Raw genomic sequence first — 17,136 nt, forward strand, 5'->3', positions numbered from 1 at the left:
GATCATCAGATACAATTACCTCCAGATTCCATTAGGAAAGCCATGTTCTGGCAAAATCAGTTTACATCACCATACAGGTAGTGCCAGTAGGTGCACAGGTGACATTTGGATAATACGACAGGACTTTTAGCATTAGCTTTGGGAAGGAATGTGTGGACACAGATACCCAAGTCAATTTACAGTGCACCTTTGTGTAATCTTCAAAGCAAGCTTGCATAGAAATATCAGCATTACTGTGCCACTGAGCTATGCTGTGTAGTATTTCAATTACAGGCAGTCTGCAAATCAGGCAAGAACTGCCTTAGCAATAGTCTGAAAGGCAGCAAGGCTAAATCTAGATATGGAATAGTAACAACCTCCCTATGAGTCACAGCAAGATGGTGCAGTCTCAGGCAAAACATTCGCTTCATTTTGAACCTTGACATTAGAAATATTAGCCTCCTGGTGTTAAAGAGTTTACAGAGAGGCCTAAAGAGCTCCATGTGGCTTGTCACAGGTGGGTTTGTGCTTACCATATCGGTGCCCAAGTCAATGCACAGGATCGTGACTGTTCCCAGGGGCAGCGGGATGTTGGCAATGATGAAGATAAGGAATGGAGTGATCTCAGGTATGTTACTGGTCAAGGTGTAAGCAATGGACTTTTTCAGGTTATCAAAAATCAGACGACCTAAAGCAAGAAATCAAGTGTTAAGGAGCTACAGCCAAAGGATCTCAAAGCAACAATCCTTAGTTGTATGAGCAAGGACAGAGTCGGATCAGGGAGGATCTGTGCTACTGCAGTATATAGGGAAAATAGGCAGACTGGATAGGTTCGACAATCTTATCTACCACCAGTTTATTTATGCATTTGAACAGCAGGCAAGAAAGGTCCAAAAAGTACAGCTTTTATAGCTCAGGCTTATCAAGACAGATGCGTTCAGAAGATGCCATTTAGAGACCCTTACCTTCCTCTACACCAGTTACAATGGAGGCAAAGTTGTCATCCAGCAAGATCATGTCAGCGGCCTGCTTGGAAACATCTGAACCAGCGATACCCATAGCAATGCCAATATCTGCTTTCTTCAAAGCAGGGGAGTCATTCACACCATCACCAGTTACAGCTACAATGGCACCCTACAAGAAAAGCATTAAGTTTGTTACAATAAAAGGACAGACGGCCCAGACAAAGCTTATGATGCTAAAACTGCTTTATGATCTAAGTAAAATCAAATGTTCTTTCTTATGTTCCCCTTCACGGTTTATTGTAATATTTCAACTTTCAGGAATGTGATTTTTCAGTACCAACCACCCAAATTTTGCAATACAAATAGGGTGTTATAGAAACAGCTGGCCCTGGTCAGGACAACATGAGGCACTCCGAATACTAACCAGGTTATGCCCAACACAAACCTCTCCCCCCTTCTTTGAAGCAATGGGTTCCAACCACTGCTGTTTAAACTGAATAAATTTAGCAGGTTTGCCTCCAATTTTGACGCTGGTTCACAGACGTTCCTAAACCAGTGTGCCACAGGGGAGCACCAGGCAGACTATGAAAGTTTTGGACTCCTGTGGAGAGAAGACTAGAGCACGTCTCAGCTGCTGCTGCCGCCAGCAGTAGTCTTCCTCATTTTCCACCCCCCACTGCTGCATTCCCTGCATGGCAGCCTCCCACCAAGCAGAGTCGATGAACAGTGTTCTTTTTCCTGTTCCTCCTCTGCCAGCTTCCTGCAGAAGTCAGAACCATGTGGAGCCAGTGTGTTTTACAAGACTATGGGATCCCCACAAAGTTCAAGTTTCAGCGAAAGGCTGACAAAGAACTGATAGCAGCAAGTAAAGGAAACTTGGTTACCACCTGCTAATTTTCATTCCTGTAGTACCACAGGTCAGTCCAGATTCCTGGGTTTTGCCTCCCTTCCAGCAGATTGAACAGAGAAAGTTTCACAAACACCGCCTCGTAACCCAATGTGCCACCTGCAGTCTCAGTATTACTCAGTACCCAAGCAGAAATCAGTCAAAAAAAAACTTCTAGCCACCTAACATTATAATATCCCCCAAACGAGCAGAGGAAAGAAGAAATTCAAGAAAGGTTCTAAATTAAGAAAGTCTAATAATAAACCACAGGAATCAGATCAAGCGGACTCTCCAAACCTCTCCACCACCAGGCATGGGACTATGGACTGATCTGTGGTTTTACAGGAATGAAAGTTAGTAGGTAAGAACCAAAGTTTCCTTTCCCTGTACATCCCCAGATCAGTCCAGACTCCTGGGATGTACCAAAGCTTCCCTAACCAGGGTGGGACTGCGAGAGTCCTGCTCGAAATACATTTTCATCAAAATTGCCAACATCCGAGGCCTGGAAGTCCAATCAGTAGTGTGTAGCAAAGATATGCAAAGACTTTGCGGGGTGACTTCCAAGTAGTCATCCCGCAAATCTCATGCGGCAACACTAGCTGACATTCTGCCCAGGCGGCTGCCTGGGACAGAGTAGAATGAGCCTTAACCCCTCCAAGATAGGACAATCGAAACAGATTTATGCAGAACCAATATCCTCCCTCAAACAATCACACTTAGACTACAAAAAACTTATCCACAACGCAAAAAAAACTTCTACTCAAACAAAATAAATACCAACATAACCCAAGAATGCTTTTCAATATCGTACAAAGCCTAACCAAATCCTCCAATGACCAGATATCAACCTCCAAAGACCACAAGCAACGATTTCGCAGATTTTTTTTAAAGAAAAAAATAAAACCCCTCACAAATAACCTTAACACGCAAGACCCGAAAATACAAATCAAACAAGCTGGCCCAACTTTGATGCAGCATCTTCACTGGAAATCCAAAAGATCAAAAGTGAACCCAGCTAAACACCCTATCGATTGCATACCCATACCAACGATCAAAGCCATCGAACCATCAATAACCAAAACGATAACAGACATTGTAAAGCTATCCCTCACAGAAGGAAACTACCCCGACTGCCTAAAATCAGCAATTATCAAACCCATACTGAAAAAGACCAACCTTGATCCAGAAAACCCACTAAACTACCTACCCATATCAAACCTACCATTCACTGCCAAAATTTATCAAAAAAATCGTCCACTCCCAACTCAGCGACCACCTGGAAGAAAACATCCTACTCCCCAAACAATTTGGCTTCAGGAAACACCTGAGCTCTGAGTCACTACTCCTATCATTAAATGACACCGTGCTCAAAGGCTTTGAAAAATGGCCACAGCTACCTTTTAGCCCTACTTGACCTATCAGCAGCCTTCAACACAGTAAACCACTCAATCTTGATTGACAGTCTCTCCAAAATTGGTACAAAAGAAAAAAACCCTACAATGGTTCTCATCCTATCACAAAGAACCTACCAGGTGTCGATCAACGATACCCTCTCAAAGAAAATAAACCTGGACACCGGAGTTCCCCAAGGCTCCGCTCTATCTGCGACACTCTTCAACATCTATCTGCTCCCGATATGCCACATCCTCTCAAACCTTAAACTGACCCACTTCATATATGCGGATGATATCCAAATATTAATCCCAATACGCAACACTCTGGAAGACACCTACAAAAAAACCAGCCACTTACCTCACCAAAATAAAGCAATTACTAACCAACATGAAACTCATCCTAAACTTTGATAAGACAGAAATAATCATACTGGATAGAAAGAACGCCGCTCCTCAACTACCACCACTCAACTTATGAACCAAAAAGCTGCAATCTCCCCTGTCACTCATGCCCGCAACCTAGGAGTCATAATTAACAAAGAACAATCCAAGAACCACATCACTACTAAAATCAAAGATGGATATCACAAACTCCTAACCCTACGTCATCTAAAACCTTTCCTTTCCCCCAACGACTTCAGAACAGTCCAACTACTCATCTTCTCCAACCTGGACTACTGCAACTCCCTGCTATTCAAATTACCTCTCAACACCATCCGACCACTCCAAATCCTCCAAAATACAGCCACCAGAATACTCACTGGAACTAAAAAACACAATCACATTACTCCTAACACTTATCACTACACTGGTTCCCAATAAAATTCAGGATAGAATACAAAATACTATCCATATTACACAAAATATACAAAAAAATCCAAACTGGCTAAGTACATCTATAAAACTACACTCTCCAAACAGAAACCTCCGCTCAGCTAACAAAGGACTATTAAAGATGCCACTTGCTTGTTCCAAACAACTTACCTCAACTCGAAAGAGAGCCATATCCCTAGGAAGTCCCAACCGAACTTAGAATACAGCAAAATTTAAAAACAGAACTAAAAACCTGGATGTTTACCAAACACCCAATGATTCTCAGATATTACCTCCCTCCTACTGGCCCCTATGCAATCATGCAGAACCAATGCAAGCATGTAATACAACACACAATCGAACCTGTATAGTTTGACATCCGAACTACATTTATAAAGCCTACAATATCTATATTAACAATCACATGAATCTTTTGGAAACTGTTAAAACATCGAAACTTTGTAAACCTTTGTGATGGCAAAACCGAACGGTATAGAAAATTCGATAAACCAACATGCAATCCTGGGTTTTGAAGCTTTCTGACCTTTTTTTGCATCACTCCATAGCACAAAAAGGTGATCCAATAAGGTGAAACTATCAGTGACCTCTAGATACTGCAACAAAGCCCCTTCTGGTATCCAGACATCAATTCTTTTGTATGAGGCACACCAACCTCCAAATTTGGAAAAGCTAGCAGCTTGACTGACTTAAGTGAAACGCCAAAAGCACCTTTTGGGGGGGGGGGGGGGGGGGGGGGGGCACGGAGGGAGAGAGACAGGACTGTCCACAAAGACTCTGGAATCCAAAATTAGCAAATAAGGTTCTCTACATGATAGGGCTTGAAGTTGACATCCTTCTAGCTGATCAAATCACCTCTAAGAAAACCACCTTCAAAGTGAGATCCTTTATAGTGGCCCTTTTAAGAGACTTGAAAGGCACCACACAAATGCCCTTGAGGACCAAGTTAAGGCTACAGGAAGGGCACACCGGCGCGCACAAGTGCTTCACACCCCAGGAGGAAAAGCATCCCATCTGGATACGCTGCTAGGGTTGCTCCATGAATCTTACATAATAAATTGTCATGCTGGGTCAGACCAAGGGTCCATCAAGCCCAGCATCCTGTTTCCAACAGAGGCCAAACCAGGCCACAAGAACCTGGCAATTACCCAAACACTAAGAAGATCCCATGCTACTGATGCAATTAATAGCGGTGGCTATTCCCTAAGTAAACTTGAATAGCAGCCATTAATGGACTTCTCCCCAAGAACTTATTCAAACCTTTTTTTGAACCCAGCTACACTAACTGCACTAACCACATCCTCTGGCAACAAATTCCAGAGCTTTATTGTGCATTGAGTGAAAAATAATTTTCTCCAATTAGTTTTAAATGTGCTACTTGCTAGCTTCATGGAATGCCCCCTTGTCCTATTTATTTGAAAGTGTAAATAACCAATTCACATCTACTCTTTCAAGACATCTCTTGATCTTAAAGACCTCCATCATATCCCCCCTCAGCCGTCTCTTCTCCAAGTCAACAGCCCTAACCTCTTCAGCCTTTCCTCATAGGGGACCTGTTCCATCCCCTTTATCATTTTGGTTGCCCTTCTCTGTACCTTCTCCATCGCAACTATATCTTTTTTGAGATACGGTGACCAGAACTGTACACAGAATTCAAAGTGCGGTCTCACCATGGAGCAATACAGAGGCATTAGGACATTTTCTGTTTTATTAACCATTCCCTTCTTAATAATTCCTAGCATTCTGTTTGCTGCAGCACACTGAGCCGACGATTTTAAAGTATTATCCACTATGATACCTAGATCTTTTTCCTGGGTGGTAGCTCCTAATATGGAACCTATCGTGTAACTACAGCAAGGGTTATTTTTCCCTATATGCAACACCTTGCATTTGTCCACATTAAATTTCATCTGCCATTTGGATGCCCAATCTTCCAGTCTTGCAAGGTCCTCCTGTAATATATCACAATTCGCTTGTGATTTAATTACTCTGAATAATTTTGTATCATCCGCAAATTTGATAACCTCACTCGTCATATTCCTTTCCAGATCATTTATATTAGAAAGCAACAGTCCAAGTACAGATCCCTGAGGCACTCCACTGTTTACCCTTTTCCACTAAGAAAATTGACCATTTAATCCTACTGTTTCCTGTCTTTTAATCAGTTTGTAATCCACGAAAGGACATCGCCTCCTACCCCATGACTTTTTAGTTTTTGTAGAAACCTCTCATGAGGGACTTTGTCAAACGCCTTCTGAAAATCCAAATACACTACATCTACCGGCTCACCTTTATCCACATGTTTATTAGCCCCTTCAAAAAATGAATCAGATTTGTTAGGCAAGACTTCCCTTGGGTGAATCCATGTTGACAGTTCCATTAAACCATGTCTTTCTATTTGCTCTACGATTTTGATCTTGAGAATAGTTTCCACTATTTTTCCCGGCATTGAAGTCAGGCTCACTGGTCTGTAGTTACCCAGATCGCTCCTTGAGCCTTTTTTAAATATTGGGGTAACTCTGGCCACCCTCCAGTCTTCAGGTACAATGGATGATTTTAATGATAAGTTACAAATTTTAACTAACAGATCAGAAATTTCATTTTTGACTTCCTTCAGTACCCTAGGATGCATACCATCCGGTCCAGGTGATTTGCTATTCTTTAGTTTGTCAATCTGGCCTACTACATCTTCCAGGTTCACAGTGATTTTGTTCAGTTCATTTGACTCATCACCCCTGAAAACCATCTCCGGAATTGGTATCTCCCCAACATCCTCATTAGTAAACACGGAAGCAAAGAATTAATTTAGTCTTTCTGCAATGGCCTTATCTTCCCTAAGAGTCCCTTTAACCCCTCTGTCATCTAATGGTCCAACCGACTCCCTCACAAGTTTCTTGCTTTGGATATATTTAAAAAAAAAGTTATGAGTTTTTGCCTCTACGGCAAACTTCATTTCAAATTCTCTCTTCGCCTGTCTTTTCAATGTTTTACACTTAGCTTAACAATGCTTATGTTTTATCCTATTTTTTTCATCAGATTGATCCTTCTTCCAATTTTTGAAGGATTTTTTTTGGCTAAAATAGCCTCTTTCACCTCACCTTTTAACCAGGATGGTAATTGTTTTGCCTTCCTTCCACCTTTCTTAATGTGTGGAATACATATGGGCTGTGCCTCTAGGATTGTATTTTTAAACAAGGTCCATGCCTGTTCAACACTTAACCTTTGCAGCTGCACCTTTCATGTTTTTTTTCTATTTTCCTCATTTTATCAAAGTTTCCCTTTTGAAAGTTTAGTGTTAGAGCTGCAGATTTACTTATTGTCCCCCTTCCAGTTATTAGTTTAAATTTGATCATTTATGATCACTGTTGCCAAGCAGCCCCATCATTACCTCTCTCACCAAATCCTGCGTTCCACTAACAATTAAATCTAAAATAGCTCCCTCTTTTGTTGGTTCCTGAACCAATTGCTCCATAAAGCAGTCGTTCATTACAGCCAGGAACTTTATGTCTCTAGCAAATCCTGATGTTACATTTACCCAGTCAATATTGGGGTAATTGAAAACTAAGAGAAACCGAAGCAAAAGCCTTGCACATACGCAAGTAACAAAGTACACTGGTGCAGGATAAATTGTATCACCACCAAATATTCCAAAAGAACTTTTATTACAGTTCAAAGCAGAATCAGGTGAAACAATGTTGAAATGGCAACTCCATAAATTAAAGAACACATAATTTAGAGCGATCCCCCGACACGGACCGTGTTTCGCTAGGCTGCATCGGGAGGGACCAGCATGTACATTAAAGTCTAGAATATAAACAAAATAATATACAGTCATTTCATAAGGTGGTGAGAAATGGCAAAACAATTTCCAAGAGCAAACATACATACCTTCTCAGATATACAATGGAGCGCAAGCGCCCTCAAAACTGACAGCCATTTAAAGCTAAGGAAAGGCGCGAAAGCTGACACTCTCACGAGAGCTGTCAGAGTTAGTTGCTGACACTCTCGCGAGAGCTGTCAAAATTGAATGCGGCAGCCAAATTCAATTTTGGCTGCAGCAATAAAAGTTCTTTTGGAATATTTGGTGGTGATACAATTTATCCTGCACCAGTGTACTTTGGTAATTGAAAACTCCCATTATTATTGCACTGTCAAATTGGTTAGCTTCCCTGATTTCTCTTAGCATTTCATCACCTGTCTGACCTTCTTGTCCAGGTGGACGATAGTATACTCCTATCACTATACTCTTACCCAACACATGGGATTTCTACCCATATAGATTCTACTGAGCATTTAGTCTCTTGGACTCTATACCCTCCCGGACATAAAGTGCCACACCCCCACCAAGTTGATCCTCCCTATCATTGTAATATAGTTTGTACTCTGATATAGCACTGTCCCATTGGTTATCCTCCTTCCACCAAGTCTCTGTGATGCCAATTATGTCAATCTTATCATTTGCTGCTATACACTCTAACTCTCCCATCTTACATCTTAGACTTCTGGCATGGGCATACAGACATTTCAAGGTGTGTTTTTTGTTTATATTCACAACCTGCTTTTCAGTTGTTAGGGATAATTCGGAAATCATTAGCTTCGGTGATTTTTTACATATAGGCACATGGACTACGTTTGCTTTTATTGGAACCTCTCTGTTGGGATGCCCTATTTCATTAGTGTCCTACCAACTGACACAATGACTGTAAAACACCACTCCCCTCCTATTAACACAAAGCAAAATTGTGCAACCAATGTAAGAAAACAATTAACCGAAACATGTATAGACTAACCTAAAAACTAAGTTTATAAAACAGATATCATTTTACATAAATATTAACCATATGAATCAACCTTTTGAAAACTCTGTTAAACATCGAAACCTTGTAAACTGTTGTGATGGCGAAACCAGACGGTATATATAAAACTCGATAAATAAGGATACATTTCTCTGAACCATGCACTGCCTCGCAAACAGCCCAGGGCTTACACCTGCACACTCAGGGAACTAAAGGACAAGGCTTTCGTTAGACCTCTGCAAAAAGGCCAGAATCTGCACCACCAACGCTCAGAGGATCAACCCCTTGCTCCGTATACCACGCCTTGAAGATTCTCCAAATTTGGACATACGCCAAGGAAGTAGAAGTCTTTCAAGCCTGCAGAGTAGAAACATCCTCAGGATATCCTTTCTTCCTTAATTGCCTCCTTTCAAAAGCCAAGCTGCTAGACAAAAGCGATCCACTTGATCTGAAAACATGGGGCTCTGGCATAGGAGATTTGGCAGATGGCCCAGGCTTACTGTCCACTGCTAGATTAACCAAATCTGCAAACTAAGGTCTCCATGGCCACTCCGGCACCATGAGAACCACTGTTCCTGGATGGATATTTGTTCTTCACAACCTTGCCCACCAGAGGCTATGGCGGGAACACACAGATCAAGATGTCAAGTGGCCAAGGAAGAAACAGGGCATCGGTCCCTTCCACGCCACGCTCTCTTCTGCGACTGAAGCGGGGTGCCTTGGCATTCTGCTGAGTTGCCATCAGATCCATATGAGGGAAGCCCCATCTGCCAGTAATGAGATTCATTGCCTCCTCCAATAGCATCCATTCTCTGGGATCCTGTGGCGGCTGAGAAAATCTGCCTGCACATTGTCTGATCCTGCTATATGGAAGCTATCATGGCGAGATGCCGTTCCACCCAGTCCATCAGCATCTCTGCTTCTAGAGCAACCACCCAACTCTTGGTACCACCTTGGCGACTGATGTAGGTGGCAGTGGTCAAATTGTCAGACAGGATCCTGACCAGGCAGTCGCGCACAAGTGGCAGAAAATCCTGCAAAGTGAAGTGCATCACTTGTCTCTAAGTGATTAACCAGCATTACTATCCTGCTGGGATCCACTTTCCGAGCAGTTTCAGCTTCCGCTTCCTCTCACAGAATCTGCTCGGTCCAGTCTCTCTTGGTGGCGTGACCCAGACAAGCTTCATTGCAGGGTGGACAAAAATTTAGCTTTTCAGAACTCTTAGTGGGGAACTAGAGTTCAGCCACTCATCTGCTGGAGTCAGAAGAATACTGGAGGATAGAGGATGCACTGGTTTATACGGGAGCACCCTTTAAAGTTTTCTCTGACTCCATCTGCTGGAAGGGGGACATAACCCACTGTCTGGACTGATCCGGGTGCGTACAGGGAATTGGAGGTTCCTTCTTGGACGGTAACCGCAGATACCAGCACTTCCGTCCAAGGACTTTGGACACCGGAGTCCTTGTGGTCCATCAACTTGGCGATCAGGGCCGTGCGACTGACTCTCCAGGCTCTCCTCTCACTGGTGGAGGGAAAGCCAGTGAAAACATGGGGCTCCCCCCCCAGGAGGCTGTAGAGTCAAAGAATTTTCCTTTTTTTGAAAGTTTGTCAGACTGCAGGATTTTGCACCTCCATCATCTGCTGGAGACAGAAATACTGATGGACTGCAGATTGGCACCTCAACTTAAGGGCAGAGTCAGTCAAAAAATTCTGTCTCCATCTGCTGGAGGGGAGGCAAAACCCAGGAATCTGGACTGATCTGGGTATGTACAGGGGAAGGAGCGCTGCTCACCAAATTTTTTTGCCAGATGGAGAAAATCCAGTGTGACAGAGAGAAGATGGTGGTGCCAGGGGGTGGGGAGGGAGGGGGACGGTGTGCAGAAAGAAACTGAAACCAATGCAGCGTGTGCTGGAGCATAAAAAGGTTGGGAACCACCTAGCTAAAATTCCTGGGTGCCCTCTTACAGATCCCCCCGCCAAGACCAAGCACAGTATAAGACTTTATACTTTCACATTACCAAAACAAACTTGCACTTTAAACTTCTTTTTTTTTTTTTTAATAAAGATTGTATATTGCTAATACACAAAAAATAAAAACCCTTTCACCGGTTCAAGTCAGTAATGCTGGAGTTTACAGGTGCATATAGGCAATCTCTTTCCAAGCTAAATCAGATAAGCAAATCCAAGAATAGATTTTTGGATCAATCAAGATCTTTCTGTCCTATTTACGCCTCTTATACCTGTCTCTGGCAGCCTTCCACGATGATGAGCTTCTGTTGGGGAGATGTCCTGGCAAAGACAATTTCTGTGTGGTGCTTCAGGATATCATCTATTTGTTCAGGAGTCATGTCCTTTAGATCACTACCATGAATCACGCAGGCTTTTGCATCCCTGAATGAGAGGAAAAAAAGGGCATTGTATTCACACACTTCACTTGACAGCCACGTGAAGAGGATCAATCTTTCTCCCTTACATCTAAAACTCATACAACAAGGTTTAAAGAATTTTAGCTAATAGGCTCAATTGTTTGAATGGTTTATGTACATCTAGACACAAAAAAGTATTTACAAAGTATTGCCCAATTTGAATAAGCTGAAGTTTATAAATATGAAAATCCAGCAAGTGCCACCATTCATAAAAAGGTGACTAGAGCCAACAGGAAGTTAGACCATTGGTTCTGAACACCTTTCTAATGAAGTACATGTAACTGCGGACAGACAATTATCTCGAGAAGCTTGGTCATAAAGGAAGCTTCTGAATCCTAGTTCAAGCTAGGATGGATAATTTAAAACGTTTCATGGTCCATTTTTACTATACAATAAATTTAACATTGTGTGCATTAGCGGTTCTAGTATGCAATGTGAGCTCAGACAGGAGCCTGTATGCCTGGAGAATTGGTAATGTTATTGTCACATTTCAGTGCTATGCCAGACCTGGGGTTGACTTGGTTAACAGGAATGTTCAGGCGAGCAGCAATGTCCTCCACGGTTTCATTGCCTTCTGAGATGATGCCGACACCCTTTGCAATGGCTTTGGCTGTGATTGGATGATCCCCTGTGACCATGATGACCTGGAAAAGGTAACACATGAAGGAACAGTATTTAGAACACGCAAGTTGGTGTTTTAAGAAACCTGCTTGATATGGACAGGGAGATAAAGGGGTATCGGAAACCCACCTTTATTCCAGCACTCCGACATTTGCCGACAGCATCTGGCACAGCAGCACGGGGAGGGTCAATCATGGATATCAAGCCCACAAAGCAAAGGTTTTCAGTAGTAAAGTTTACTTCGTCCGTGTCAAACTGGAATCCTTCAGGGAACTGGTCGTCTGGCAGTGCCAGGTGGCAGAAGCCTGAAGAGAGACTACATCAGTGTCTGCCTTCTAGAGAAGCGTTATCCCCCCAAAACAATGATTAAGCACTCACGATGTGCAAGATTCAGACAGAATCCTCCATGTATTTACAGAATATACAACATGGGTAGTGACAAATGCAAGCCCCCCCCCCCCCATACTATCTAATGCCTTAAAGGCAAACTTCTTTACATTCTCTGAAGGAGTTGTCTGCGTATGGCCATGCCAAGTTCTGCTGTGGCTACACCTGGCTAACATCTAGTGGACCTTTCCTCCAGAAGCTTGTCCAAATCTCTTCAACCCTGCTGCACTGCCAGTTGCCTTGACTGCCTCTGCTGCTAGCTATAAAAGCTTGAGTGCTTATAAAATTCCTTATCAAACTCCGTTTTTGGTTTTCTCTTTAGTTCTCTACCATGGGTGGACGAGTATACAAGATTCCATATTTAATCCAAAAGTCAGCAGCCCCCTTTCTCACCTTTATAAAAATCAAAACTGTTACCAAAACTAGCAAGAGATAATTGTCCAAACATCTGGCCATCTAGGTCCCCATGGCCTTGCTGCACAGTATTTGGCCACTAACCTGTCCCTGATCTAATTTGTTTCTGGAGTCAGCTGGTTCTAACCCAACTATCTAGCAGCGTGGAGTACCAGATTGTCTTATCTGTCCCTTGTTTTCTCCTCCTCTCCCCTTGAGGGATTGTGGGGTGAAATGAGGGCTGTGTTATTGTTCCACCCTGCTCCCCAACACACGTAGCAATTTATCCTTAACATACATACCTAACACCCTCTCCCCCAGGCCTCCCAACTCCAGGTATGCATTCTGGAAGGCATCCTTCAGTTCCTCATCCAGAGGCTGCTCCTTGCCCTGCAGTAGGATAGTGGAGCATCGGTCAAGGATCCTCTCGGGGGCACCCTTCATGACCAGCAGGTACCGGGACTCTGATGGGTTAGCATTCTTGTGGACTGACAGCTGGAAAACAAGACCAAACAAGGTTACAGAACCAGCCATCAGAAACTAGTCAAGCTCCAGTACTCCACCCCCCCCCCCCCCCCCACCACCACCTCTCTTCTCCTTCGAGAACAGGGCCACTTACTTACCTGGTACTTGTTGGTGGAATTAAATGGAATTTCTGCTACTTTAGCATTTTTCTCTCTCATATCCTTGACAGAACCACAGCAAAGCTCAATGCACTTCAGCAAGGCGGACTCTGACGCATCACCAGCAACATCTCTCTGTTACAAAAAGAGAAAGGAAAGAAACTAAACTGACTTCATTTGGATTTTTAGTATGCAGACTGTGGCATCTGTCCTAAAAAAAGCCTCTTAAAGGGATAAGGAGAAGCAGTAACATAGTTGAGCTGAGTCACCAGTAGAGGATTTTCATGGCATTAAGCCCCCAGTGAGTATGTCCTGTGCAATTACAAATTAACAGGACCAGCTTGGCACAGAAGACATCCATCTCTAGGAAAGCAAGCCTTCAATGTGTCTGAACAATAAGGTGGCATCTCTTGGTATGGGCATAACTAGAGATGCTTCATGTCAGTATTCAGGTACAATGGCAAAGCAGCTTTTCTATGATAATCTGGTGGGTAATGGATATCTGCTAACCTAAGTTTCTAATCATCTATACAAGTTCACCTTCAAAAAAAAAAAAAAAAAAAAAAAGACAAACATGCAAGATCAAGGGTGTTTACACAAGAGTTTTCTTAATGCATATCAGTGGTGTAGCCAGAATTGATTTTTTGGATGGGCACAAGGTTAACATGAGTGGGCTGTAGGCATGCAGGTCTGAGACCTACTAGTTGTATTCTTATTGATAGATCATGCTAGTCCATATATTGCACCCTACAAAGGCTTTTTAAGTAGTTTGCAACAGCTAGTGTCTTTCTTTGCAGGAGTTTGTGTTACTTCTCAAAATAGTAGTGGAGGAATTTGTTTTGCTGAGGTGACACCAGAATTTGAATTTTTTTCTTACTGTAAAGGAAAATTGGTTCTTACCTGCTAATTTTCATTCCTATAGTACCACAGATCAGTCCAGACTCCTGGGTTATTCATCCCTGCCAGCAGATGGAGCCAAAGTTTTACTGACACTGCCTCAAACCCCAGTGCTGCCTGCAGTTCCTCAGTAGAGATCTGAACCCAAGCATAAAGCAGAAAACAATGACCAAACTAAGTAAAAATATTAAACTATGAAAACCATATTAAATCTGTATTTATAAGACACTAAAGCTGAGCGAGTGATTCTCCACCTCCTGGAAAATGGGCGGGTTCTGGACTGATCCATGGTACTACAGGAACAAAAATCAGCAGATAAGAACCAATTTTCTCTTCCCTGTATGTACCCAGATCAGTCCAGATTGCTGGGATGTACCAAAGCTTCCTACTTAGGGTGGGACCTGGAGAGTCCTGCTCGCAGAACACTCGCCAAAGGAAGAAGATTCTCCCAAATCCAGATGATAGTGCCACACAAAAGCACGTAGCGACTTCCAAGCTGCCGCTCTGCAAATCTCGAGGAGACCACCAATCGCGCCTCTGCCCAGAAAGCTGCCTGCGAACGTGTAGAATGAGCATGAAAACCGGCCATAATCTCCTTAACTGGCAGTAACATAAGTGGACCCAATGGCCTCTTTCAACCAATGCACAATAGTAGCCTTAGAAGCTTTGAAAACTCGTTTTAAGCCGCTCCACAAAACAAAGAGGTGGTCAAGACCATCTGAACTCTTTCATTACCTCTAGATAGCGCAATAGAGCTCGCCGAACATCTAACCTTTTGAGCTCTTGTGCATGTGGAACTTATGCATCCACCATAGGAAAAAAAATTAGAAGCTCCATAGTCTGGTTCTCATGAAAAGTGGAAGCCACCTTAGGCAAAAAAGAAGGCACTGTCCACAAAGAAATCCCCGAATCAGAAATTTGAAGGAAAGGATCCCGACAGAACAACGCTTGCAACTCCAAACTCTGCTTAGCAGAGCATATCGCTACTAGAAAAGCCACTTTGAGATTCAGATCCTTCAGCAGCTCTCTACGCAGATGCTCAAAAGACACCATACTCAAACCTCGAAGGACCAGATTAAAGCTCCAGGAAGGACAGACTAACTGGAGGCCACAGATTCCTAGTCCCTCTAAGGAATCTAAAAACATATGGATGAGTTGCAATGGCAGAATCCCCGATCTTGCCCCAAAGGCAGCGTAAGGTGGCCACTTGAACTCTTAAGGGTGCTAGGAGATAAGCCTTTAGTGAAACCATCTTGCAAAAAGGACAAAATAAATCAGGGATAGAGGACTGGAGGCACGAATTCCATGAGTAGCACACCAAGACCAACACCATCCATACTCTTTAACATAAGCTAGATTAGTGGACTGTCTCCTGGTGGTGACGACAGATTCTGGATAAACTTTACGCCTCAGCCTCCACCTCTCAAAAGCCATGCTGCTAGACAAACACTAGCAGCCTGGCCTGAAAATATGGGACCCCGAGTAAGTAGGCCTGTCAGATGACCGAAACAAAATCGGGCCATTCACCGCCATGTTGATGAGATCACAAAGCAAGGACGCCGCAGCCACTCCGGTGCAACCAATATCACTTCCCCATGATGCTTTTCTTTGCAACGCAATACCTTACCCAACGGCCAAGGGGGAGGGGGGACGACAAAGCAGGACCCCACAAGGCCAAGATAGAACTAGGGTGTCAACACCCTCGGCTCCATATTGTCGCCTCCGACTGAAGAACTGAAATGCTTTGGCATTCTGACAAGTTGTCATTAAATCCACATGAGAACACCCCCCCCCCCCCCCCCCCCCCCAACAACATCTGATGAGCTGCATTGCTGCTTCTGATAATTCCATCTTGCCTGGATCTCAGTCCAACTTAGGAAATCTGCTTGGACATTTTCAACCCCAGCTTTGTAAGATGCGGCTATTCCCTTTGGGTGGGACTCTGCACAGCGAATTAAGACAAGGTTCCTGAGCTACTGACTCTTGGTTCCGCCCTGCCGATTGATATATGCTACTGTCGCCGCATTGTCAGAGAGAATCCTCACCTAGCAACTTTTCACCAATGGCAAGATCTTCAAGGCTAGACAGACTGCTCTGGTCTCCGAACAGTTGATAGACCATGCAGATTCTCTCACAGACCAGATGCCCTGGACATTGACAAACCTCTCCCCAGCCAGAGAGACTGGCATCGGTAGTAACTATCACCCACAGTCAGAAACTTGGAGGTCCATCCCATGAACAAGATTGGGAGTCTGAAGCCACCAAGATAGACTGTCTCTGGTCACCCCCCCCCCCCACCCCCACCACAGGCAATGGCAAGAGAAACTCCTCAGAGATGAGCTTCTAACGTGCTAAAAATGCCCTCCGTAATGGCCTCATATGGAAAAACACCTACAGAATCAATTCCAAGGTTGAAGTCATGGATCCCAGAAACTGTAAGTAATCCCACACTCTGGGAACTTGCAAATTCAACAACCAGACCTGACTCTGCAGATTGAGCACTCTCTCTGAGAGAAACACCCTGCTGTTCCAAGTGTCGAAGTGAGCACCCAAGTATTCTAAAGACTGAGTCAGAGTCAAATGACTCTTTGCCAGGTTCACCACCCAGCCGAGAGACTGAAGAACTTTGAGAACTCTACTGACCGACTGATGACAGAACTTCTGATTTCACCCTGATAAACCAGTCGTCCAGCTATGGGTGTACCAGGATTCCCTCCTTCCAGAGCGCCGCCACCACCACCTTGGTGAAGATGTGTGGTGCTGTGGCTAAACCAAAAGGAAGGGCCCAAAACTGAAAATGGTGGCCTAGTACCATGAAGCAAAGAAAGAGGAGTCAGGGTGGCCACCGTTCCCACACCGTCTGAGGAAGAAGCACCAAGGACAGACCTCCGGCCGAAAATAGCAGCACGCTTGCACAAGCCGCAACGCTGCTTCCCG

The 17,136-nt window shown here is 43.7% G+C and overlaps 1 protein-coding gene across 1 annotated transcript in view; it reads right to left on the reverse strand.

Moving 5' to 3' along the window:
* Positions 1-17,136, reverse strand: part of ATP1A1 (ATPase Na+/K+ transporting subunit alpha 1) — a 99,353-nt gene that overhangs the window by 24,555 nt on the left and 57,662 nt on the right. The window contains exons 11-17 of the mRNA XM_029578591.1: positions 13,303-13,437; positions 12,982-13,174; positions 12,029-12,204; positions 11,786-11,922; positions 11,093-11,243; positions 945-1,113; positions 513-667 (exon numbers count right to left, since the gene is read on the reverse strand). Of these exons, the coding sequence (XP_029434451.1) occupies positions 513-667; positions 945-1,113; positions 11,093-11,243; positions 11,786-11,922; positions 12,029-12,204; positions 12,982-13,174; positions 13,303-13,437 (1,116 nt within the window). The remainder of the gene's footprint in view (positions 1-512; positions 668-944; positions 1,114-11,092; positions 11,244-11,785; positions 11,923-12,028; positions 12,205-12,981; positions 13,175-13,302; positions 13,438-17,136) is intronic.

The sequence above is a fragment of the Rhinatrema bivittatum genome, chromosome 15 (genome assembly GCF_901001135.1).
Source record: "Rhinatrema bivittatum chromosome 15, aRhiBiv1.1, whole genome shotgun sequence".
NCBI lineage: Eukaryota > Metazoa > Chordata > Amphibia > Gymnophiona > Rhinatrematidae > Rhinatrema > Rhinatrema bivittatum.